Genomic DNA, 27,760 nt, shown 5'->3' on the forward strand with positions numbered 1-27,760 from the left:
CACAATTGAAGGACTTTTAAAACCTGTTTAATATCTAATAAAAATAGCTATGGCAAGCGTTTCAAAATTCAAACTTTAAAGGGATATTTCACTTAAAAAAAAAAAACGTTGGTCATTTTCTCGTCTAATCAGGCTTTTGGGAACACCCTGGACAGATTTTAATTTGCTTCATTCAGTATTTAGATATTTGATCAGGCCCTCCCCGTCCAGGCCCCCTCCCCATACACACCCATTTATTTTTAATGGTTATTTGGGAAAATGGAAAAAAAGTAAACACAATGAAAAAAATATATATATATATATTATATAAATAAATGAAAAACGTTCAACCATGCAGGTCCGATTGCCATGAAAGGCCCAAGAACACGTTGCACCCTTTTCACATTGGCCTATTATTGCGCTACCAGGAGGCAAAAAAAACAACCCTATCTGACCTGGCAGAGTCTGAGACCTGTGCTCAGAAGATTATTTTAGTTAGTCTAGTTTTTCTTTGATTTCCTTTCCTGCTTTTCCTGCTTTTTTCCCCTCCTTGCTGCTTCCTTTGCTCTTTCTTGCTTGGCCACTTTATCGCTGCTTGCAGCTATAGTTTTTTTGCAGCTAGTTTTTCTTTTTCTTTTTAATTGACAGATATATTAATCGAGCCCCCAGCATCTAGTAAAATCAATCATGCAAAATACATTTTCACAAACCGCTTCGAGCAAAACCTTGCATCCTGTCACTTGATTCAGCCGACTCAATTCATTGTTGTAAATCCTAACATCCAGAGAGAGAGAGAGAGAGAGAGAGAGAGAGAGAGAGAGAGAGAGAGAGAGAGAGAGAGAGAGAGAGAGACACAGATAGAGAGAGAGATCTGGAAGATCTGGAAGGCTCTATGGATACTGAATGACTTTACTGGATGTGCCTATATTAACTCTTGATCAGTGTTGCTAGTTGACAAAGTCCAACTGTAAATACAGCCGAGGTTATTTCAGTAATCGGTCGATTACCTCTTGGCTGAACCATGGTCTCAGTCTGGCCCTGAGTGACCTTGCATGTGTTCTGGCCAAGAAACAAAGCGTCGTTGTCGGGTGGAAACCTTGTATGTCCAAAACCGCTTGTTTTTTTATTTATCATTTTAAAAATGACTTAAACTAGTGAAAATAGCCGATCTACAAGCACACAACGCCTCGCATCGTGAGGCGTTGTGCTTGTAGATCTATTTTCACTAATCTTGTGCGATAGTTTTGTATGGTGAAGCAGGACTTTACTTTACAAAAAAACATACACATTTGAAACTTGGAGGTACAAGGTTTCTGTCCGACACTGACGAAAGGTACAAAGGGGTCACTTATGCTCCACCATTCCACGCCCCCTCCCCTCCCCACCTCCTTGTCCCTCTGCTTTATAGAAGAAGCTGCAACCTCCCAGCAACACAGCGTCCTTGTTGCACGGAGCAGTGGAAGCTGCGGTTGTTTTCCTTGCATTTATCTTCTTCTCCCACATGGCTGCTGCTGGCAGCAGGAACATGTCCTCCTCGTGCTCCTGGTGGGACCCTTGCTTCTGGTCACTCAGCAGACGGACCTTCCTCATGGTGGCGCTGTTGTGCTTCTGCTCACTCAGCTCACTCAGTGCCTCAGAGGACGGTGCCATCGACACAGAGGTATAATACTAGTAAGACGCCTCAGGGCGACATGCGGATGCCAATTCTTGGCAATCTGGCCAGTGATGTATGTCAGACCAGTTACCCATATATGGAGACCCCTGCATGATAGTCAACAATGTTATGTCAAAACATGCCCATATATGGGCATTACCAAATATGGGCATTCACTGTGATGTCCTTAATATTGATGACATTGATCTCCATACATGGGCATAAAACGTATGTTAATTAGTAAAGCCAAGCAGGGCCATGGTGAGTTAGGGCCTGGGTTTGATGCCTGGAGATCTCCATATATGGGCATAAGGGAGTACCCTAACAGGGCATCATCTGGGAATGCCCATACTGTATATGGACATTTTATTTATTTTATCCTTTATCCATGTGGACTTTTCGTTTTCGGGGAAGGTAGGGTGTAAATCAGAGTATAAAGCAGGCTCTTGGGCCATATATGGGCATAAAAGGGATTTTGTTTCTGGGAATGCCCATATATGGACTTTTTATTTTGTTTTATCCTTTATTAATAATAATATGTATCCATGTATGCATACATTATATTTTATGCCCATACATGGAGATCCCTATCTGAACCAACCACACAGATATGGGCCATGGCTTGGCCATCTGACCAGTGAAATATATCGATGACATCAGGGATCTTCAAATAGGCTATATCGGCATAAAAGAGATTCTGGGGAATACCCATGTATGGACTTTTACATAGGTGATGTCACCTTTGATATCACCTGTGATGTGACGAGGGAACCAACCAATAGACTGTAAAAATGTGTACTGACTGACTGACTGACTGACTGACTGACTGACTGACTGACTGACTGACTGACACACACGGAGACAGGCTGCGACATTTCTCATGGTACAGTATAATGCGACCTATAAGCTTTATTTATAAACACTTTAAACATCACTGATCATTTTGACAGCCAGCCACCCCCTTACAATCACAAGTCACAATCTTCTGGATTTATGTTGTTTGATTTTCTGATCTATTGATATAATGTCATCCGTTACAACAAAAGTACACTTTTAAATCATTTTAACAATTGAATCTCCCATATTATGCTCTCTTTTGAGCAGTGAACTTAAGAGGCACATGCAGAGTACCCCCAAAATTATTTTACACTAGTGTAAAAGCATACTTTTTATGGGTTTGAGAAGTCAAAACATTTTCAGAAAATCATGATCTACAGTACAGGCCCAATTTGCTATTTAACTATTATTGAACCAAACTTAACTTTATCCATTTCTCTTTTGGCTCTTGTGCTGAAAAAGTTTTGAAACCCCTGATTTACACAAACGTGTATTTCATTCCAAATAAACGGTGGTCAGTGAATTATTAATTGTTCTCTACACAACCAGACTCTTATCATTCTGTCAATCATGGCATGAGCTCTATGTACTCTCTCTCTCTGTTTCTACCCCCCCCCCTCTCTCTCTCTCTCTCTCTCTCTCTCTCTCTCTCTCTCTCTCTCTCTCTCTCTCTCTTTGTTTCTCTCTCTCTCTGTGTGTGTGTGTGTGTGTGTGTGTGTGTGTGTGTGTGTCTGTCTGTCTGTCTGTCTGTCTGTCTGTCTGTCTGTCTGTCTGTCTGTCTGTCTGTCTGTCTGTCTGTCTGTCTGTCTGTCTGTCTGTCTGTCTGTCTGTCTGTCTGTCTGTCTCTCTCTCTCTCTCTTTGCACCCTCACTGATGTAAGTGACGCCAGCTGGATAGTCAACAGTCATTGACCAAAATGTGAAGTGGCCTGTTATGGGCAAAACCAAATCACACCTAGTGTGAAGTGAGCGGTGCTATTTACGAGTTAATTTCAGCAAGCGTCCCGCTGCCCAATCACAGTGCGTCCTGTGAAGCTTACAACAAACTTGGAGCTCTGGAAATTTTTGAACGTGTTATTCCCCCAGTTTTTTGTGTGTGTGTGTGTGTGTGTGTGTGTGTGTGTGTGTGTGTGTGTGTGTGTGTGTCTGTCTGTCTGTCTGTCTGTCTGTCTGTCTGTCTGTCTGTCTGTCTGTCTGTCTGTCTGTCTGTCTGTCTGTCTGTCTGTGTGCAAAATGTCATAAGTCCAGCGGTGCCTGAGATGAGCTGCTCACACACAGACACACAGCTCACTCACGGACAGGGTGAAAACATCATTATCATTACTTTTTATCATTCCCTGTCTAAAGGTTGGCATTTCTTATTCTGGAACAGACCTTTTAATAATGTTTGTTGTTTGTTTGTGTCTCCTGTGTGTCTCCACTAGTCATGGCTGAGACAGTACGGCTACCTGGCTCCCCAGGCCAGTACCAACTCCTCTTCCCTGCTTTCTATCCAGGATCTGTCTGAAGCCATCAGTGACATGCAGAGCTTCTACAAGCTGGAGGTCTCTGGACAGATGGACCAGCCAACCATCACGTACGCAACGCTGCACCTACAGTAGTTGCCTGGCGGTGCCAGCCTCTATCACACACAACACCACTACCGCCAGGGGGTGGTGTTGAGTGCAGTCTGGTTTGGCAACTATAGTAGCTCCTTGCTTTTGTCAACCATTCTTGTAGATCGGCTATTTTCACAATAGTACCATGAAATTGTTGATCTACATGCTCACAACGCCTGTTGTATATATTTGACAGTTTGGCCAATGTTTAATTTGTAATTTTAGAGGTATTAAAAAGTCCTTCATTTGTCACTTTAGAAATGTGCATACATCCTCTATACACTTAAACTTTATGTTGGTTTGTTTACTGTTGAGTGAGAAAACAATGTTCGGTTAATCATCTGGGGACCCCCCAAAATAATTTGGGGACCTCCTGGGGTCCAGACCCACAGGTTGAGAACCACTGCGTCAGAGCAATAAGCCACCCAGAGTAATTTACTCTTGCTATGGGACCCATTAAAAATATTAAATAATAATATAATATTATAAAGTTATAATGTTGAATAATAACATTAAATATATTGCATCCAATGATCTCTTCCAGGTTCTCTTATACAGTGCTCAGACTTTATACTTGATTTAATTACCTTAGTAAACCTTTTCAGAAGCACTATGATTCCAATCGCTAGTTTAAAGTCTTTTTTATATCATCATGATGCGTCAATGTGGATAGCACATCTTCATGTAGATGTAGTATAAAGATGTATACATAGTGTATATATATATATATATATATATATATATATATATATATATATTTAAAAAAAGTCCATGCTTTTAAATCTACAAGGGATGATTAATTGATAAAACGAAAGTTATTTGACATGGAGAGCTAAATTGTACTGAACAATATAATCTGATATTTTCAACTCTAATATCTCCTCCCCCTCCCCTCCAGTGCATGTGCACACCTAGACATCAAAGGAGTCTTGAGCCCCTGACCTTTTATCTGTCTATAAAAAGTGCCCTTTCCAGACCATGAATGCAGTTTTTACTGTGATGAAAGAAATGCAAACGCCCTCTTTCCATGCCATACCTGAAGGCGGCATTCAAGAGAATTGCCTCGTCCAAACTCTCCTGAACTTCAATGCAGCATCTTATGTTGAAATAATTTCCCTCTCTGTGTAGAAATCCATGCCGCTACGCCACATCTCCAGTATTGACTTGATTATACTTTGTTCAGTGAGGTATCACACACTGAAAATAGCCTGCCCCTGCCTCTCTAACATTCTCGTCCCTGCTCCCCTCCCTCAGAGCCATGAAGCGACCCCGCTGTGGCGTTCCTGACAAGACTACCAACCAGAGCCATTACACAGTGGGTGATACCAAGTGGAACAAGCTTAATATCACTTACAGGTAGGAAAGGAACAGCCTTTAAGACCGGGAAGATTTTAACCACTTTATTTAACCATTATTTAATGCTTTAACTATTGAAAAATAGCAGATATACAAGCTCGCCGCGCGGCACTATTTTTGAAAAATCTTGAAAATGTGTGTCTTTGAATATCTTTGACCCGATCTTTGACTGGATTTCTAAATCCTTCCTCTGAATCACTGGATCTGAAACTTTTCTATGTCAAGGACCCCCAAAATTACAGGTATTTGGCCGCAGACCCCCATCTCAAAATATGTTGTTCCAGGGACCCCCCCCAGAAGCAAATATTTGAGTTACAAACGCTTGCTTTGAAAAATATATATTGAAAAATGTGCACACATTTTCACGATTTTTCAAAAATAGCAAATCTACAAGCTTGCAGCGAGGCACTCGGTGCTGCGTTGTGAGATTGTATATCTGCTATTTTTCAATAGCTAAAAGTATCAAATAACTCCAGGTCTTAAAGGGTTAAAGATCTGCATTTTGATGGGTCTTTGTGAATACATGGACAGTATTGATGTGTCAAGAATCTAGATACTTATTTATAGCACGTTATTGACAAACTCTATAAATATCATATATATATAAGGTTAGGGATTTTAATAATACTCCAGTTTATCTCTCTTTTCCTCACCCGCTAGCATTGAGAACTTTGCACCCAACATTGCATGGTATGAAACATTCGGAGCCATCCGTAGGGCCTTCAAAGTCTGGGAGAAGGTCAGTCCGTTAACCTTTGAGGAAATCCCCTACGAGGAGATCCATCACAGCCGCCGCAATAAGGCCGACATCATGATCTCCTTCACCTCTGGCTCCCACAAAGACTATGTGGACCATTTGGAAGAACCGTTCTGGCACATGCCCATTACCCCGGGCCCGGGACAGGGCGCGACGTGCACTTCAACTCAGACTGGCAATGGAACAACACCAACCAGGATGTGCAAGGTAAGTGGACAGGAAGTGAGTTTTCGCACCATAGAGACAACCTGAAGAGGCTTGTTCATTTGTCACAATTAAAAGGACACTTCATCATGAGTGCTTAGTTGTTTTTTAGTTTTTTAGTTAAGCTGTGATGCTACATGGTTGACTAAGAAAGTTTGAGTTCCTGTTTATACAGGAAAAGGCGATGGTGCCCTCAAATAGTTTTTTTTTTTTACTGCGAGGGTTCCCAAATTGCTCCTTAAATAGTTATTTTTACAGAAGGGTTTCAGATTGCTCCTCAAATAGTTGTTTTTACTGAAGGGGTCCCGCATTGCCCCACAAATAATTATTCTTCCATCCATCCAGGTTCCATCAACGTGTATCTGGTAGCGCTCCATCAGGTGGGCCACAGTCTGGGTCTGGGCCACTCCAGCAACAAATTGTCTGTCATGTATCCCTCCTACCACTGGATGGAGACAGAGGACTTCCAGCTGCCAGCAGATGACTGCCAGGGGATTCAACAGCTCTACAGAGGTATATGCTCCAATAACACCCAGCTGCAGACTTGAAGACCTCGAGAAAGTTGATATGTGAGCGGACTGAGCGCCTCGGTGCTGTCTGCCTGGGTGCTTCTCTTCCTCGTTACGCAAGTAAGCCTGACTAGTTTTCCGGGACTTGCCACATTGCCGTTACCTTTAGATATCACGCAGAATCTATTATCATGTATTACAACTCTATCCTGGTGGTCTAAATGAAAAGACAGTCATTATGAGGGTGCAGAAAGACTGGGCACTAGTGGTGGGCACCTAAATATTGTGGGCACTTCAATGTTAAGTTGGATGAAATACAGTAATTGCTGTGTCAATAATTTTGACAAATAATAGCTTGCAGCAACGTAAAAAAATAAAATAAAGAAACATTTGAATAGCCATAAGTATAAAAAATATTATGGTTAAAAAAATAACTAAAAATAACTAATTTTGGGGAACCATGAACTTTAGTTCAAAATGTAGAATTATGAACTAGGAAATGAACTAGTTCATTTTAGAAGTTTTGAACTTGAACTTGAACTAGTTCATTTTGAAAGTGAACTTTACCAACACTGTATGTATATATATATATATATATATATATATATATCTCACACAGTGATTTTGAGACCCAGTGAGATTGAGACCAGTAGTGCTCGTTTCCTATTGACCATGATGGAGGTGCGCCCTCTCAGGTGCCCTTGAGCCATGTGAGACACCGACGAGCAAGTGGTAGGGACAGCATAGTAAATATTGTTGTGGGGAGTGGGGACTGCTTCTGTGACCGACTGCCTGGTCTCAGCCAAACTGTGCACACACACTCCCTGGATGGATGCCATTCAGAACCTCTGCCCCACATTTTTTACATGGCCCTGTTCTAGCGCCACCATCAGGGCGATTTTTGCCAAACACATTGTTGCACAGTACTCCTGCGGATTTTGTCCAAAAGTCACGCAAATAGGTAGACAGTATCGCTACAGTCATGTGATCGACATGCATCTGTCCAATTTTCCATATTCCATCCTGATTGGCCAAGATTGGCTTCCAACGTTTGTAGGATTGGTTGGTTTTAAACAAATCAGCCTCATGGTGGTGCTATAACAGGCCGATTCGTGTTTTTACCTATAACTCCACTGATCAGTGTACAATCTTTTACTTGCAGTCCCTAGAGGCCAAGGGAAACCTTTGCCCTGCATTTTTCACATCAGCCTTTTATAGTGCCACCAGGAGGCCAACTTATGTAAAACACATTTTTGGGTAATACTCCTTCAGATTTTATCCAAAACTCACACAAATCAGTACACAGTATCTCTACAGTCATGTGATCAAGACAGATCTGTCCGATATTTCATATTCCATCCTGATTGGCTAAGATTGGCCTCCAAACCTGCAGGATTGGTCAGTTTTGAACAAAATGCCTCAAATCATAAACGCAGCTTGTGCTTTCCGTGAAACTTTGCATGCACATTCACGCAAGGTCAAGGAACAAATGCCACCCGTTTCACATTGGCCTGTTCTAGCTCCACCATCAGGTTGACTTTTGTAAAACAATTTTTTGGAACAAAATCATGCAAAATCAGCTGTGAAAGGCCGAAGAAGACCTGGCACCATTTTCACATTGCCATTATTGGCCTATCATAACGCCACCAAGACCTGGTGGAGACCTGTGCTCGGAAGAGCACTGCTTCTAGTTATTATTATTAGTAGTAGTATTCAGGGACATGCTGGGCCCCTGATTCAGCCCGGGAAAAAGAGTTGTAGAGGCTCTGAAAACAGCCGATCTACAAGCACACAACGCCTCGCACCGCGAGGCGTTGTGTGCTTGTAGATCTGCTGTTTTCACTACTTTTGTGCGACAGCCTTGTATGATGAAGCAGGGCTTTGCTTTGTGAAAAAATGTACAAATTTGAAACTTGAGATACAAGGTCTCTGCCCGACAGTGACGATTTACTTTGTTGGCCGCCCAGCCCCCGAAATGGAACGAAGACATTTTATTTTAATTTTTTTCCTAATGGCCGGCCTGGACCGGCCGGGAATGAACCGGCCGTTCGGGAGTTGTCCCGCTTTTCCCAATGGCCAGCACGTCCCTGGTAGTATTATTACTACTACACAGTCACAGAATCAGATGTTTGATGGTCATGACTCCCCAGGACACAGGAGCCTGGATGGCTTGATTTCAGTCTTAAAATAATTTATATCAGTATTTCTCGGAAATATCTATTGGAAAAATGGAACCGGTTTTCTATCTGTGGCAGCACAAAATAGCTGTAATATTCATTAATGTGCTTGTGTGTTTCCTAGTAGAAATACACAGGCATTGATATAAATCTAAAGCTATAAAGTAACTACCGGTACTAAAGCTAATTTTAGTGTATTAAAAACGACAATATTTACTGTACCTAGATGTAGTAGAGTAACCCAAGTATAAAGGATAAAAACTGAAGTAAAAATGACAATGTGCTGAAGTAAACATGTGGTGTAGAAAACACCTTTGATACGCCTATAATAAATGAATAGTTTTACCCTCCAACTAATCTCTGACTACTAGACCTACTGTATGTGTTAGAATTGATTACTGATTATCAGTTGAAAGTTGAAAATCCATCAGTGAATCTCCTGTTTGATGTTTTTAGACAAGTCGTGTCCCAGTGGATGGAGGAAGTTTGCAGACAGATGTTACTACAGAACTACTAGAGATAGAACATGGCAGCAAAGCAGAGACTACTGTCTGTCTCATCAAGCTGATCTGGTGATCATTAACAGTAGAGAAGAACAGGTTAGTGTGTGTGTGTGTGTGTGTGTGTGTGTGTGTGTGTGTGTGTGTGTGTGTGTGTGTGTGTGTGTGTGTGTGTGTGTGTGTGTGCGTGCGTGTGTGTGCGTGCGTGCGTGCGTGCGTGCGTGCGTGCGTGCGTGCGTGCGTGCGTGCGTGCGTGCGTGCGTGCGTGCGTGCGTGCGCGCGCGTCTGTGCGTGTTTGTGTGAAAACCTGCAGCAATTGTGTCACAGTCACACTGCCTATTACTCTTGCCAGTCACGCTGCCTGTTTAGGTTGTTGCACACTGCTGTGTTTTTTCGGCCGAATATCGGAGCAAATATCGGAGCGCATAAATGAAGAAATCAACCTCACATTATGTCAATCACGTTTGCACACTGCAGCCCGTTTGGCATTTATTTTCGGACCATTGGGTCCCTTGCTTTCTCTTTCTCTTTCTCTCTGCGAAACGCATTTTGCAATGAAAAAACACAGCAGCAACCAGCTTTACTCTTGCCTGTCACACTGCCTGTAATGCTTGCCTCAGTTGCCTGTCAGTGGTGTAAAAAGTATGCACATTCTTTATTAAGTAAAAGTATCAATACTGCAATACAGAAATACTATTACAAGTAAAGTAAAAGTCCAGAATTCAAAATATACTTGGGTAAAAGTATGAATATTTTAGCATCAAAATGTGCTTAAACTACCAACTACTTCTCGCTCTTAAGGCGTCTTACTTGTTAAAGTGAAGAAGTGAATTTATTAAATGTAATTAATGATGATTCAATCATGTACAAATGATCAGGTATTCATCCAGGGCCGGAGTGGGACCCAAAATCTGAGAGGGAATCATATACACCCACCCAGGCCACATTTGCTCACCAGGCCACATTTGCTCGAGGGCGTGACGGTGTGCGCGAGCTATATTCCATGACAGTCACACGACGGCACTCTTAAACTGAGTCACACAATAACACTATTAAAATGACAGTCACACAACAACACTATTAAAATGACAGTCACACAACAACACTATTAAAATGACAGTCACACAACAACACTATTAAAATGACAGTCACACAACAACACTCTATTAAACAACCACCATGCCCCACACAGTCCTACATTCCAGTACTTTTCTGTTCTCTACACACTAAAAACGGCTGGGTTGAAAATAACCCGATCTGGGTTGTATTATAACCCACCCCTGGGTAACTATTGGACCTACCCAACAGTAGTAAATCTTACACAGCAAAATGGGTAGGTGCTTTCTACCCAGCACCGTAGTAAGATATTCTACCACATCTGGGTAGAATTTTTTACTCACTCTGGGTCAACCACTATTATTTAGTATATATTTTATCCACATGTGGGAAGTATATTTTACTCATTGTAAATGACCATGCTAATTTTATTTAACCTTAACATAAGATAAGATTTGTTTCAGGGTTTTTTTCTCAGATAATTTGTTCCAAGTATAGCAATATCAACATAAAGGTACATAATAGAGATGCAACGTTCGCGAACGAATCGAATCTTTTGAACGGCTCTTTGAAGTGAACGATGGGATCCGGTTCGCGGAGTAGGGAGCCGTTCATTTGGCTGAATTGGCTCGCGACGCGGTGCGGCGACGCCGGCGCTGCATTGCGCGGTGCGGCGCGGCAATGTGCAGCTATCTAGGAAGCAAATTAAGACACTACAGTTTGATTTGATCATGGTTTAGACAATTATTAAGCGATTTCTATAATTAAAACGTCTCCATATTGCTTGGGAAGTCCACTTCCATGACAAATGACTGTATTATGTCCCTGTAAATATTTAAATGTTTGCTATTTTAAAATATCCGATGTACAAGCTCACATTGTGCCAGGCCTAGCCAGTTGGTAAATCCTGGCTATACACCGCTAGGGAGGAGCGAGTTCATTGTTGCCTGCTTGGTTTTTTTAAGGTGTTGCATGAATAACATTAGTCAAGGTAGCTTAATTTACACACACATGTTTTATAAAAAGGGTAAATACAAAATTGTGATCTCAACTGTCAGCAGAGGAATGTGGTGCCAGACCGTGCCACCTTGTGGATTCATGTTTCAACGAAAATATTTTAAATATGCATTGAGCCAAAAGAGCCAAATGAGCCAGTCTTTTGAACGGCTCTTTTAAGTGAGCCAGAGCCATGGCTCTGGCTCACTTCAAAGAGCCATAAATTGCATCTCTAGTACATAATTGTAAATTATGCAACAATGTTGAAAAGCTATAATCAGAGAAGTTTAAAGTAGATCAACATACTAACCTCAGTTTATCATGAGTTCTTCTCTTTCGGAACAGCAGGGGGAGGGAGCTCAAGTATAAGCTAGCAGCCTAGCAGTTACGGTTAGGGTTTTGGCTCAAAAACTGACAAATGAAATTCTGACATATGACAGTCAGCTTGCCAAGGCAGACACATGGATATGATACATTTAGCATTTTTAGCTACCAAAAGCTTAGAAAATATCCCTGAAAACCTAGAGAAATGCTTTTCCCAGCATGCTTTGCATACCAGGTGACCAGCTTAAGTTTAAAACTACCCATACTGAGTAAAACAATTTTACTCAGCAGCTGGGTAATGTATGAGCTGTACAAAACAACCCATTATACATACAAACACCATTATAATAACCCATAATGGGTAAACCATTTTTTACTCAGATTTTGGGTAGATTAATCTACCCAGCAGTTTTTAGTGTGTAATCTTTCTCTATCCTCACCATAGTTTGTCCTTCTGTCCTATATTCTGTCCTAACAATGTCCATGAATGAATTGAATACCAATACCTCCGACATAAACACGACTGTAAAAGGACTTATTTGGGGTGTTTTTAGAATGATAACATCCAGACTATCATACCTGAGCTAGCACTGGGCTGTCCTGCTGAAGCCCCAGCACTGGTATATCCACCTTTAGGAAACATGGCCAAAAACTTATTCCATAGTACAATGTCTACAGGCTGGCTGGCTGGCTGGCAGAGTAGGCCTAGCCTAGCAGCATCTAGCCTATTAACCATCATGTAACAATTGTCATTAACTCACTTACTGCCAATTAAAAATGCCCTCGAGTGGCATTAGTGCCAGCCCTCTCCATAGACTTCCATGTAATTTGTAGTGCACAGATCATGCACACCCATGCACAGATCATGCACCATGTTTGTGCAGGCTGTTCACAGCTTTCAAACAAAAAAAAAAGATTGGAAATCCGTTCAGGCATTCTTGAGATAATAGCCATTATGTTTTCCTAAAATGTAAACAAAGATGGCTGCCATGTTTGATAGATGGGGTTGCTATGGGGGTTAAACATGCAATTTCGCGATTTCTATCATGCCTACTACATTTTTTGGGGTCCAAAATTTTTTTTTGAAAAAACATTTTTTTTTGTTTTTTTTCTAAGTAAAAGTCGCCCAAAGTCGCTTGGCAGGGAAGCCCATAGTGAGAAAGTTGCTCTAAAAGTCGCCTGGCACTGTATGAGTTAAAGTAGCAGCAGCACATGACATGATATATTTTATCTAGGCCTATTAACTAGCTGTTATGATTGTTTGGACTGAGTGGTAGGGCCGGAGTGGGACCCAAAATCTGAGAGGGAATCATATACACCCACCCAGGCCACATTTGCTCACCAGGCCAGGGGGATTCGTCCCCCCGTTCCCTACTGTCAATCCGGGCCTGTATTCATCAGAGGATTGAACCCTGGGGCGAGTGTTGGATCATGGATTGGTCTGACCAGGACTAGGGGCAGATGGATGTGGCTGGATAGAACTCCCCTGACAACACAGTGAGACATTTGACATGTTTTTTTTCCTGTAATTCTATCAAAGTCACTGTATGAGAGTGACTGAGAGGATGTGGTTCAAATACATTGTTGTTTATTGTGCAGGTACTGGTTAGATGGAGGAGCTGTTAACCTACCTGAGGACATGGACTGTGCATCCTACAGTCACTATACTGACTTTGGACAATGGACTAATTGGCAATGTTATGCTATGATGTACGCAATCTGTGAGAAATTATGTTTGTTTTCCCTTCATTGATGATTAGCCAGGGACCCAGTCACCCAAAATGTGAGAGGACCTGTGATGTCTTGCCGTTCTTTTTATTTCTGGAACAAATCCAACTGGAAAAGATGTGGTGGCTGTGCCTGATAAGAGTTGCGAACATTCAAGACCATCAGAGTAGAGCTTTCATGATTCCAAATTTAAACTGACGATTAATTGTCTCACAAATAATTGCGTTTAACGATTTGATTGTGTTTATGGCATTGAAGACTGGAACATATGAATACAAGCTTAATTTCTGTTAGTTTGCCATTTAGGCTCCACAATCACAAACTGCACAGGGCAGATTACTGACCTATTTAATCATTTTATACTCTAAAAACATTTCCTGAAACATACCTGTCAGACTACTTCTCCAAAGTGAGAGTGTGTGTGTGTGTGTGTGTGGGGGGGGGGGGGGCATAAAATGCAGAAGTGCACGCACGCACGCGCACACGCACTCACGCACTCATGCACGCGTACACGCAAAGGCCATACAGGCCTGGACAAGATCTGGGCTTTAAGAGTAAAAAATCGAACCTCTGTTCGAAGTGGAGCTGTGTGTGTGTGTGTGTGTGTGTGTGTGTGTGTGTGTGTGTGTGTGTGTGTGTCTGGCCTGGCCGGAACAACAGCGCCCTCGTGTGGTCACAAAAGGTCCTGTAGGCTACAGACAGACAGACACGCAGACATACCCACACACACGGCCACGTATAGGGAGCTTGTGTTCCACACAGCTCCAAAAACACAGGAGCACATAACACAAGTATGTAGGTCACGTGCATTTAAGGCAATAAAATGCACACACATTATAGCAGTCTCACACCCGCGTGTGCGGCGTGCGTGCGCACACACACACAGCAGAGAGCATTTGGTAGCGCTCAAGTTATAAAGCTTCAGTGACAATAATGAATGATTATTTTAGAATTTTAGAATCATCTGTCCTAAAGCATAAAAAGGTGAAAGTAGACAAAATAAGAAGAGTGTTTTAAGAGAAAGGAGTCCACCCACACCACTCGGAGTGGATATGTTCATCCACGTATTTCTTTCGCTCGAAAAGAAGCGTGTGATCAAAAACAGTGTGATAAAAAACATCCTCCTGAGGTAAAACCTCTTGACACGCAATGCTTGAAGCACGCATACACAGAAAAACCACTAACACACACCCCTCACACGACCATCACACATCTGTGTGTGTGTGTGTGTGTGTGTGTGTGTGTGTGTGTGTGTGTGTGTGTGTGTGTGTGTGTGTGTGTGTGTGTGTGTGTGTGTGTGTGTGTGAGGAGGGGGGGGGGGGGGGGGGTGTTGCAACATGCATTGTTTTCACTGAGAAAAAAAGGTGTCAAAATCCACCCTGTGTGACATGAGCACAGAGAACACAGTGTTGGCTTAAAAACACAACAATATGATTCATAACCTCTATTGTGTTGATTTAAAAAAAGACTCCATTGCGGGATGTTTTACGTGTTAACATTAATGTCCATATTTTACAGACATTTACTGACATTCGCAAAGCTACACTAAAAAATATAAATGGAATTAAACAACTGGACAACCCACAGTGCAACAAACATAATATTATTATTAATTATAATTCAACCTCAGAAAATACTTTTCTCCTTATGAATAAATGCATAAAAAAAGACATTATATAGTTTTGTTTTAAAGGAGTAGTTCACCACCAAAAAATGACTTATTTTCTATCAATTACACACCCCGTGAAGCCTTGTGTTGTTTTGTTTTTGTCCCATTCCTGAGACAATTTGATTTGATAGTAGACGGAGACTCCACCGGTCATTAAATCATTGGCTCAGGGATGAGACAAAAACTGTGAATTCTTTTAAGTTTTTCAAAAATAGCAGATGTGCAAGTGACGTGCTGCGCTTGCGAGCATGTAGATTTTTGATTGATTAATAAACTATTTTATTAAACAGAAATGCAAACAGCCGTACAGTCACACACTTAGTCTAAAAGCACAACATATTCCAGTGGTCTTGTTTCCACTGAGGTCCTATACATTCAGTTCATCAACATAGTATGAAAAGTACAATACCATCACAAAATGAATATAAAACACTGTATGTACATAGTAGGAACAATGGGGGTAAAAAAGAAGGTGGGGGGTCTCCTGAAATGGATTTTCAGGCCTGTTTTAAAGGAAGCGTGGAATGTGGGAATCAAAGGTCAAAGGTGGGGGTCCATTTTTACACCCACACAGGGGATATTCTGGCTGGGAAAGGTGGCTATTTGGGTTTGTACCAGAGCTGTGGGGAAGCGAGGAGTGGAATGCTCCCCATTTTTGCAAAAGGTTCACGTCCCCAGTCACAGCGTCACCGTGACCTGGTGTTTGGCAACAAATCTGAGCACAATGGGTGCCAAAAGTCGGGGGGACAAAGATTTACTATTCTGGCCCACTGGTTTACAACTTCTAGCAGCGCTGAGTCGGCTCAAGCGGACTTCACAACGTCGACACCGACACGACGACTCGCTCTAGCTCGCTCGGCGGTGTCACCCGTGGATCAAGTCTGCATGAGACGGCGCAGCTCCATCACCACTGCTTGCATTTGAACAGGCCTGTGTATGCTCTCTGTAGGCCTGTCTGTGGACAGCAGTAAACTAAGAGGAGGAGCATGAGAAAGAAGATTTTGTTTTGACAGGGGCTTGACAGGGGAAGATCCAGGATGGTTCAGGGTGTTGTTGTACAGCTCAACTGATTGATGCTGATGAGGGAGTTGCATGGACAGTCTGTACCTTCATCTTTGGGGGTTGTATTTCTTCTTTTTTTCTCTCTCACAAAAGCCTGAGTATATGTTAAAATTACCCCAAACATATTTGAAAGGGAAATAAATATCCCTTTAAAAACTCCAGATTGTTTAGCTCTAGCAGTGACCTTGTAGTTGTCACCATGAATTCTTTCTCTGTTCTTCACTCAAACATCTCCATCTGCAACACAATAACACACAACACACAATGTTACACACATAACACACACAACACACAATGTTACACAATAACAAGACACGGTAAGAAAAAGTGTAAAGTTCAATAAGTCCATCTATTGTTAAAAACAAAGGTTTTAGGTCTGCACACAGAGCAGTGATCTGACTGAGGTTGTTTTCAGAGAACTGCTGTGGTTAACAACACTAGGTTGGACAGAGCTACTAGCTTGCACATGGGGGGAGGGGATTGTGAAACACTTGCAGCACGGAAACTGGAAGTACTAGCGTGCACGCGTGCGTGTGTGTGCGTGCAGGCAGTGCTCCATTTTAATGTGAATGTTCATTTTGTAGTCCCCACACTGCGATAATACAGGCCCAGGGCAAGACTTTCACTTTTTCACTTTTTACTTTGGAGGCCGTGGCTGCTGTTGCCTCTCAGTTTCTGCCCTGATACCACAGTGGCCTTGATTCCCCGCCGACCCTGATACCACAGTGCCTCTGGTGCCCCACCCACAATGATACCACAGTGGTCTTGATGAATGGCCCTTGGTTTATCCAGCCACTCGGGTGGTGTAGTGGTAAAGTCCCTGCCCACCACCACAGAGGTTGTGGTTTCAAATTCACTGTGGTGCATCCGGCTTTTTCAGATTTACCGGATGCAATACGAACACAATTTGGCCCGTGTTTGGAGGAGGGAAGCCGGGCGAGGAGGAGGGTTGTCACTGTACATTCTCCTATGGGCTGGGGCGGGTAGTGTTGGATGGGAGGAGTAGAACAAAGGCCCTACGTTCTCCCGGTGGGGGCTCCTCCCTGGCATGTGAGTCAGATGAGTAGATGTAACTTATGGGGGCTAGTAGTGTTAGTGTAAATAAAAAGTAGGCTAATAAAGAAAATGCCGGCTTATAGTGTCTAAAAAGACATAGCCACTTGTAAGCAGTGGGTTGAGCTGTCTTAAAGAGGTGGTGCCATAGTTTTGTACTTTTTATGGTTTTCATGTGTCTAGGAGGTTGACTTCATTAGACCAGCTGGTGTGGTTGTTATAAGCAATTATGCATTCTCTTTTTATTTGGGTTTTTAGCTGGAGGATGCCACCTGCTGGGTCAGATGTGCCGTTCCAAAAACACCCATACTCATTACATCACACAATCAACTCCTCCCCTAATTACCATTCACCCAACACTGTGGGGTGTGGCTAACTTCAGCTGGGTCACCACCCACCATGACAACCAGGCATACTTAATGAACTCTCTATTACTCTTTCTGTACACTTTTTTGGAAAAAATCTTCCTCCTAGTATAATCATAATAGTTGATAATCATTTAGAGGGGGAATAAATCATGGCACCCGCACTTTAAGTCATGTGACTCCCAGGGTAATCACCTAATATTCAGGACAGCTGAGACACCTGACTGCTGGCTCTATAAAAGGGAGCCACACCCAGCCATCAGAGTAGCTGACTGGCTTGTTGTGGTTTCCTGGTGGTGTGTTTGGTCGTAAGGTGTCTGACAGTGGGAATCCCACCATGGGATAGACATGGGATAGGCCCCCCCTTAAGTTAGCCAGGATCAGCGCTCAATCGGTTTCATGAAAGCTGAATTATCTCTGCAGATTAGCCTAGCCAGCTAACCAGGATTAAACCAGGACTCGATTTCATGAAAGTTACCATGGGGATTAAGCTGTGAAGTTCACCTGCTCCGGACCCGGCTAACAGCCAAGCTTTATTTATCCAGTGCCTTGTTCTTCAAGATTTGTGAAATAGCTGTTAGTCCAATGACTCCAATTGTAAACCAATTACTTTTTCCACAGTTAATTCAACACCTATGTTTGTATATGGACTCATTTTAATTACCATGTATAAATAAATAAATAAATAAATAAATAAATAAATAAAATAGTGTATGACCATGAATCATATTGTTTCACAATGACTCGTGTGATATGTCATTGTCAGTCACTCTGTTATAGACACACTATAGTTCACACTGTAGCTCACACCTTATTGATTAAGAAAGGATGTGTTCAGAACAGATAGATATCCCACTCATGGTGTTACACCAAAACACATACAGTAGACCTATCAAAATAAATCACCAAATGAACATCATGACACAATGTTACGCATACAGTAATCCTCCAATACAATTTAAAGTCCAAAGTACAATGTATGTATCTGAAATGCATTCTCAATGAAATAAGGTACCATAACAGATTTAAAGCTTTCTTAATTTGTATTTTTATTATATTTTCTCCTTTTAATTCCACATACTTGTACATTGTACATTGCCTCAATCACTTACACTATGTCTGAGCTGTCTTCACATAGATCAGTGTTAATTTTGTCGACTATAGTATGAGTATGAAAATGTTTGTCAGGCTACTATATTCACGATGAAAACAAAAACTAAGCTATGATTACTATGACTAATATATTGACAATTTCGTCAACAAATAAAAACTATACTAAAATGTTATGGAGGGACTAGGGGAGAAGAGATCCAGTAGAACTAAAAGACCATTTTATGGTTGCACTCGGGGTCAAACTGTGAGCTTGTACAGTAGATCGGCATGCATGCAGCCTGCAACCAAGTGTAAAATCAGCCACCGGCACCATTAAGGCCTGCCAAAATAAAGTTGTGTCGACAAAATCAACCATAGATTTAGTCAACTAACTAACTTGTTATTTAGTCAACCAAAATTACAAAAACTTTTCAGATGACTAAAATATGACTAAAACTAAATACATTTTATTCAAAAGACTATGACTAAAACTAAATCTACAAATCAACACTGTCATAGATGATGGGGATCCCATCTACTCTACTACTGTAGTCTGGTGCTTGTTGGTTTGGGCAAACTGGTCTGTCTCAAAATGTACTAAGAGAAGAGACTTTGATTCATTCATTGATTGCATACTTTATTAGAAGTTCACATAAGAAAAGCACATTACAGTATAGCTCAGATACAAGGATTTAAACCCAAGAAAGCCCTATGGCTTGCATACATTGAGGTCATTTTGTACTCAATTCATGAAGACATTACATGACAGAAAAATATACACAGTCCTATGCAAAACAATAATCATATCGAAAATCAGAACAAAATAACGATATATATATATATATATATATATATATATATATATATATGATGATATTTACAGTAATTTAACCCAAACCCGGGTGGGTATGGACAGACTTGGTCTTTTTACCAGTTTCGAGTTGCAGCTGCCTGTAAGTGATTTTCTCAGAGCGGTTTTAAAGGAGATCAGGGATTTACACTCCTTTAAGGCCGTCAGTAGGGCGTTCCACATTTCTTCCCCAGATTGTATTTTTTACTAAATAGATTAGTCTGATTAAACACTGTATTCAGGCCTGGAGGGACGAGGCCACTTGGCCTTTGGTCTTGTAAATGTTTAGGGCACAAAGGTCAAATGCCAGGACAGTTAAGGCAAAATAAGGGTTAAGAATGAAGTGGTAATTACAAATTACTCATATTTGTACAAACTCCTGAAAAGGAATTCAAAAGTTCATACTCAGTCACTGGACTGGTTTGAAGATGGGGAGGAGTTAAGAATCTCAACAAAAGACTATGATGTATTAAAAAAAGAAGAAAAAAACAACAACAACAACATAGAAATAGATTTAACCGTAATTCTGTACTGTGTCTGATGACCTTATGTCATGTTGGCCCAAAAGCTTGTGCATGATTAGGGCATGTTCTGTTTGTCAAGTATCCGTACGCAGAAGTCACATAAACTGAGTTGCCTTTGCACCTGGCAGATGACTTTTGATCTATTTCTGATCATCCTTCCTTTTTGTCACCTTTTCTGCATTCTACGCTCTTGTAAGGACTCTAGTTCAGCTCTATGAGTCCTTCTCTGACCACAAACAGTTTTCATGTCCTGTTCTATAGAAGCAGGAAACAACCGAATCAACTGTGGCAGCATGGATGCAGGGCATCAAGGCAACGTTTTAAACATAAGGTTTCCACGATATGTTGTTGTAAAGTGGTGGCTTACAAAAATTGCAAAAATAGATTTATGAAGTTCAACTTAAAAGGACAACTTTTTTTACAAGGTTTTAGATAGTACTTAGAGCTAAGAAAAGTAAAAATATTTTCATTTAATGCTTTCTATCGTTTTAGCAATTTTACAGATTTTTATATATATTTTTTGTATTTTTAGACACCTGACCATAGGTTCAAGCCCTACACAGTAGCCTATAGAGTATAGTCTACTGTGTAGCAGTAGTATACAGAGATCAATTCCTGATGAAGGATTTTGTGATCAAAACATTTAAAGCATAATACAAACTAGAATTTAAATACTTCAATATTAAGCTGTTTTGCTTTAGCATAACAAAGAATATTAAATTCGGCTACACCAATTTACTTGACTGTTTTGCATTTCTGTCTAATAAATTATTCAATCAGTCAATGTATTATATTATAGGCCTAATCACGACCCACCTGTGGATAAAACATTTTGTACTTTTACTTGTAATTAAATGTTGATGCCAACACTTTTGTACTTTTACTCATATACATTTTGAATACTGGACTTTCACTTGTTTTCTATATATTTCTATATTGCAGTGTTGATAGTTTGGTCAAGTAGCCTATTATTGCTATCAAAATATCAATGGCGATCATTAGTAGGCTATGATACCCTTAATTTTACATGAGGACAAAACATCTATTTTTTATAAATTACCCGGAATGCAAGTACTTAGTACTTTTAAATGTACTTAGTTTACTTTACACCACTGATGACTGGCCATATCACACCAACAATAATAGTTACTCAAAATGCAAATATTGTACTTTTACACCACTACAATGATTGTGATGTAATTTCCCCCATTTGGGTATTTTTACTTTTGGTACTGTAAGTATATTTAGATGGCAATACTTGGTACTTTTACAGTAACACAGTAGGTTAACACATTCGAACACAGACCTTGTTTTACTTGTAACAGAGTAGTTTTACTTAGGTAAAAAGTAACACATGCAAACACAGGCCTTGTTTTACTTGTAACAGAGTACTTTTACTTAGGTAAAAACATTTGAGTAGCCTACTTTTCCCATCTCGCAGTATCCATGGCTGTTGCGCCGTTGGGGTTGTAAAAAGATATGGGCAAAACACATGAGAAGTGAGAAATAGACATCCATGCCTTGATTTCATCCAAAACATATTAATCCTAAAATCAGAAATGTTATTGGAGCCTATACCAGCAGAAAGAGACCATACTTGTTTGTGTCACTGGCTCTATAAAGAATGCTTGCTGCTAGCACATTCAACTGTGTGTGCACCGGGAGAAGGGAGCGAGCGTTTAGCTGTTTCTATGTGTCATCTTTTCGACACCCAAACCCTAACCCTAACCTCCGTGGGGTGAGTCGCTAACCATCCCAACGCTCCATTGTTGAAATAATGGTAGTTCTAAACAGAATGTGAGAAGATGGGGCACACAGATCAACTTAAGAAGCCCACAACATGAAGAGCACTTGAATTGCATCACTGACTTGCACCGGCAAGTGCAAACGAATGTGATGTGAGCCTAGCTCCTGATCACATGACTGCAGCCTCAGGACTAATTTTGGAAGCGGTGTTTGAGCTAAAAATAGTGGACCATGTAACCACCAGTATGCGAGTCTTATGAAGAAATACAGTGCAAACATTTATTTTAATAGTCAATAGTTTGGATTTGATAATTATCAATATGATATTGCTTCCTGTATTCTATGAATTCACAAAGTCTCATTGTCCTCAGTATTTTTTCTTCTGCACTGATGCAAGATACCAGTGACGACTTTGTTTTCAGAGAAATGTTTAAGTGCTGTGGTTAACATGCTTCTTCAGAGCTGGTTGTTTGTTCTGAAACTCACAAAGGTGTGAAGTTGGTGGTCGTGGAGGAGGAGGATCAAAAGATGATGACGGTGGTGGAGGCGTGGAGGGAGGGGGGTATGTGTTTGTCCTCTCTTCTTCACTCAAACATTTCCTGTAACACATTAAAACAATAAAACAAACTGTAACATTATAAAGTTTGGCCAGCATTTATACCAAGGATGGGGGGGGTAATATTTTCAGCATCAGCAAAGCCGACTGTAGTCACAATAGCTGATATTTACAAGCTCACAACGCCTCGCTCATCACCAGTGGGCTTCACACAGCGCTCAGCCAGAGCCTGATGATTCGCAGAATGAAATGGTATCCTTTCATGTAAACCAAGAGGATCCCTACACCCAGAACTCTACATATTCTCCCTTTATATAAGGGCAGCAAACACAGTAGAGGTGTGCATTGGCACTGCCCTCACGATTCAGTTTGATTGTGATTCAAACCGTGATGCATCTCGATGCAACACATTTTTCTACTGCACAACATGGCACATTTTCAGTCAGATATACTGAACAACATATTTTATTCAGAAACTGCTGTGTAATCACTCTCCTGTTTCCTTGGTGCCACACTGCGAGCTTGTAAAACTGCTATTGTCTTAACATGAAATGAAATACATTTGGAAACTATATACAAGATATTGACGATAAGGCATTTTTCAATCCTCAAATAATTAGGTAATTGAAACTTCACAACTTTATTGTCCACCTGAGGCCAGAAAATAAACACTAAATATAAACGGCTATAATCGATTGTCATGTTTCTATCTTAATTCTTTTTTATCCCAAGATTTTGTAAACTATTCTTCACCCATGCCAATTATCTAATGTAATCCTGGGCGCTACACTCCCTCTGTCAACCTGGGGAGAGCAACGGACTGACCTCATGCTTCCTTCTATGGATTGTCACATTTCTGCATCGATTCAGAATCATGCACAGCCGAATAATTGATTATTTCTGACACCACTAATACAGTTTAGTTTTTTACAGTGTGACTGACAGACCTGTGTGTGTCTTCACATTCTTCACAGTAGAGTACATGTCTTGTTCTTCAGAGGTCTGGTCTGGAAAAACTAAACAAAAGAGCCCGAAAGCGTTAAAACATTTGACGCTCTGGTGAAATAACGTAAACACACACAGAGACCATACAACCTTTGATTCTGTGGAAAAATAATAATAATATTCGTAAACACACAGACAGAGATCATACAACCTTTGATTCTGTGGAAAAATAATAATAATATTCGTAAACACATACAGAGATCATACAACCTTTGATTCTGTGGGAAAATAATAATAATATTTAATGTTTCCTTTCACAGACTCAAATATTTAATTGTTGGCTTGATTCAAGGCTTAAAATAATTTATATAAATCATTTTGTAAAATAATTTTCCAAGTATTGGAAAAACGAATGGCTTTTTTAGTGGCACCAGTAAACCACTGACCTTCAAAACCCTCAGATGTCAGTGAGTCTGTAAGGAACTATGATCTGTAAGGTGTTGTGTTGTGTTACTCTACCTCTGCTCTTCCAGGGCCACTGTCACATTAGCATAGGTCTCATCCTCCCTCTGTCTGTCTGTCCCACAGCCTGCAGCATGTACTGTAGGACGCACGCATGCACACAGAGAATCAGAACATAATTAGAAAAAGAAACAGGTCTATATAGGCCAATGTGAGATGGATGTCATTTCTTCATAGACCTTACATTGAGGCATTTTTTTTCCCAAAAAATAGTTTTTCAAAAAAAGACTGACCATCCGGCAGTGGGATGATGTAAGTATCATCAGGGGCCCCACTTTGATTGGGCCTCTGGTCAGCAGCTGAGACCTGATTGGTTCCATGGGACTGAACGTGTCTGAAATTAAAATTAAAATATATATTTAGCACAGCCGATATAGAAATTTGCTGTCATGTTGACAGAGATAAATAGATAAACTTACCTGGCACTACGTGGATCTGTAAATTAAAAAGAGAACACAAAACTAACCAACTGATAGGAACACACAGATTAAATATCATCATAAGAAATGTTGGATACAGCATATCTCTTGACCCCAGAAGAGGTACAGTATGTACAGTAGATATTCTGATATTCTGACTTAGTTTTTCTAATTTTTGATCTCCTTTCTTCCTTGACCCCCCCCCCCCCCCCTTCTTCTTGCTCTTCTTTTTCCTGACAGTTGACACCGCTATCTATTTCATTGCAGATTAGGTTATCTTCCCTAACCCTTAAATTAGACAAATTCTTTCAATGGACTAAAATATTTTAATATTTGATGGCCTTCCGGCCCTGGCATTTGGCCTTTGTGCCCTCAAAAAATGGACAACAACAAAGTGGCCTTGCCCCTAAAAGGACAAAATTCAAGGCCTGGATGTGACAATAAATAAATATCTGATTCTTCGGATTCGGATAAATGCCTCTGGACAACATTATGACATAAAACAGTACTGATACTTTACCATTTTCATAGTCATCAGATCCATGAATTGCTTCATAGATGCTTGTGTCGCCTAAAGGTAAATACATAAACATCCAAGTGTACACATTGGTAATTGTGATATCATGGTCAGCATCATGGACCCTGTATCATGTCTGTATCATGGCCAGTATATCATGTCTGTATCATGGCCAGTATATCATGTCTGTATCACGTGAGTAATATGCCAGTATCATGGTCAGCATCATGTCAGTATAATGGTCGGAATCATAGTCAATATCATGTCACAACTAGAAATGCTGTTCCTGCCGAAACCACGTGGGCTCGCTGAAAGCACACACAAAGTATAGTATGTACAGTGGAAAATGTGTACATCCATCCTCAGACAGACCTTCAATTCAGCCCAAGCAGTGATATAAATGATAAGACAGAATTCCTTTCCCAGAGGAATCCACAAGGAAACTGTTTTTTTTTTTCAAAAATCTCAAAAGGTGTACAAATGTGTAAAGAGAAAAGTACAAGCAATAATAACTGCGTTAGCTGAAAAAGTTTGAACTAAATTTCTATCTCAAAGATTGTGGAAGTAGGATGCCAAAAAAAGTGGCTTCTACCACTTTTTCTAGTCACGTGTTCAAATACTGGATTGTGATTAGCTTAAACGGGCTTAAAACAGTGGGTAAATGAGACAACAATACTCATCTGTGTGAAATGCCCGGATGCACATGTAAATGAGGCACAATATCCCGGATGTACATGTAAATGAGGCACATTTCCGAGATCAATACGCCATACAACGCATCCGGGGACTTCAGAAAGGAGTCGGAACACCTTTCCCCAACCAACAATGACTGGTCGCGGGCGTCCAATATTTACTAGCGAACGTACTATCGTCGCCGATTTATTTGGATCCAATGCAATCCGCCAACTTTAAAGCCCCTTTTCTCTGAACCTATGCCTTTCTGGAAGCGAACAGCCTCTATTTACGGCCGAAACGGTGCTTCTAACTGACGTTAGCTTAGCTGTAAGCTAGACATCAGTCTCAGCATGGAGTTGGCGCCATCTGGTGGTGACTAGAAAAGTTGTGTTTATGGAACTATTTTGTTGCAGTGGAAGTGTATAGTGCATTCTGAAACAATTAATGATTGTAACTAAAGATCCTTGCAAGTTACAACTATGTGTTTTCTTTCATGTATATGGGAAAGGTGGTAGAAAAGCAATTTACCATGAGAGGGAGTGGATTGTTGTCTGATTTACCCACTGTTTCAGGGTTGTGGCACGAGGCGCATAACAAATGGTCTGTGTGTCTGTAAAGACTGACCATGCTGCAGTGGGATGTACACATCATCAGGAGCCCCACTTTGATTGGACCTCTGGTCGGCAGGACGTGCATCTGTACATGAAAAGGAAATTAAGTTGAACCATAATGTAACCATAACGTAAATGAACCAAATAAAAACATACAGGCCTAATCTTTCAAGCAGTTTCTTCTTATTTGTGAGAATTCTTTTTGAGCCAGGTGGTGGCGCTACACACATAAACGAGCACAGGTCTCTGCCAGGTTAGGTGGGTTATTGTGGCAATGTGAAAAGGGTAGCATGTCTTCTTCGGCCTTTCACGGCAATCGGACACTGAATTGAAGTAGGCTATACAGTACATTGAAGAAGTTTACATTTTTTCCATCTGAAACTCACTGGCCTTAAAGATTCTTCAGTGATTAACATTTTGCACTACACCCATGCTACACCCAAGACCAGATGAAGGAAGAACAGCTCCACACTGGCGGAGGAGCGCCTCGGAGCGCCTCGGGATACCACCGGAGCGGGGACTGCCCCATAGGTCGAACTCCCATTGGGTCGAACAGTGTCGGCAGGTTAGATAATCACCCGCGTCGGCAGGTTAGCTTAGATAATCACCTGCGTCACGGTTACTGAGGTTAGGGTTAGGGTTAGATTATAGGTTTACCCAACATTCAGCAGCTGTCACAGATTCCCCTAAGGAAACTGAAGTTCAGTCTTTGAGATGTATTTCTAGACACCTTTATAAACACATTGGTGAAGACATTTATTTGGAGAGGATTGGAGTTTTTAGCCTCTCTAAATTGCTGTGTGTGTGTGTGTGTGTGTGTGTGTGTGTGTGTGTGTGTGTGTGCCAAACATACATACCTCTGTATTTGTTCCACAGAAACAGAGCCAGGATCAGCAGAAGGATACACACCCCAGACCCCACCAGAGGGTAGACATATGAAGGCATAGAGGAAGAGGGAGAGGGAGGCTCTGATTGGCCCTGGTTGTTGGTTGAAGAATCTGAAGCACAACATTACGAGACACAGGTTCCTCTTAAACACACATTTATAGAGCTAGGAATCACTTTAAATGTCATAATATCATAATAACAATAACATCTCAGCAGATACATTTTGAGAATTCAGATTGGGTTTATTTATTTCACCTTGCTAGTGAAACTGCAGGAATCTAAGGATGGATAATGTGGATAAGATGGTATAGGTTGATCAGAACAAACTTTCATCATGTGGAGTGTAGCAATGTAGCTCGTGAGGCTTTTGTCTGGTAATCGTTATTTATTTATTTATTTATTCATCTCATTAATTAATTACAGTACTTTCTTACCTCTCACTTCCACCCAGCTCTCCAGTGATTCTCCACGGCCAGAGATGGAACACTTGTAGAATCCTTCATCAGACTTGGAGACAGGGATGGTCATCTGTCCTGTAGACTCTGTCCTGAACAGGGATCCGTTTCTAAAGAATTCAGCTGGGAGGTCAGTT

At 41.0% G+C, this 27,760-nt stretch overlaps 2 protein-coding genes across 5 annotated transcripts; one reads left to right on the top strand and one right to left on the bottom strand.

Annotated features, from left to right (window-relative positions):
• Window positions 1–1,408: 1,408 nt before the first annotated feature.
• Window positions 1,409–27,742, top strand: LOC308297510 (matrix metalloproteinase-15-like). 4 transcript variants are annotated; one of them, XM_080740932.1, is made up of 8 exons: window positions 1,409–1,639; window positions 3,894–4,045; window positions 5,322–5,423; window positions 6,084–6,387; window positions 6,730–6,897; window positions 9,527–9,669; window positions 27,157–27,304; window positions 27,620–27,742. In XM_080740932.1, exons 1-5 carry the CDS (start codon window positions 1,481–1,483, stop codon window positions 6,751–6,753), a joined length of 741 nt encoding a protein of 246 aa, XP_080597058.1. In that variant the 5' UTR covers window positions 1,409–1,480; the 3' UTR covers window positions 6,754–6,897; window positions 9,527–9,669; window positions 27,157–27,304; window positions 27,620–27,742. The 4 variants fall into 4 exon arrangements, with proteins under 4 accessions (XP_080597058.1, XP_080597057.1, XP_080597060.1 ...); XM_080740931.1 differs by lacking the exon at window positions 27,620–27,742 and having other exon boundaries at window positions 27,157–27,609; XM_080740934.1 differs by lacking the exon at window positions 27,620–27,742 and having other exon boundaries at window positions 6,141–6,387; window positions 27,157–27,609.
• Window positions 9,715–27,732, bottom strand: LOC308297512 (uncharacterized protein). Its single transcript, XM_080740936.1, has 3 exons — window positions 27,603–27,732; window positions 27,138–27,278; window positions 9,715–26,365 (listed from the first exon to the last, which is right to left on the bottom strand). Exons 1-3 carry the CDS (start codon window positions 27,694–27,696, stop codon window positions 26,238–26,240), a joined length of 363 nt encoding a protein of 120 aa, XP_080597062.1. The 5' UTR covers window positions 27,697–27,732; the 3' UTR covers window positions 9,715–26,237.
• Window positions 27,743–27,760: the final 18 nt, after the last annotated feature.

The sequence above is a fragment of the Nannobrachium achirus genome, assembly GCF_963921795.1.
Source record: "Nannobrachium achirus genome assembly, chromosome: 13".
Lineage (NCBI taxonomy): Eukaryota > Metazoa > Chordata > Actinopteri > Myctophiformes > Myctophidae > Nannobrachium > Nannobrachium achirus.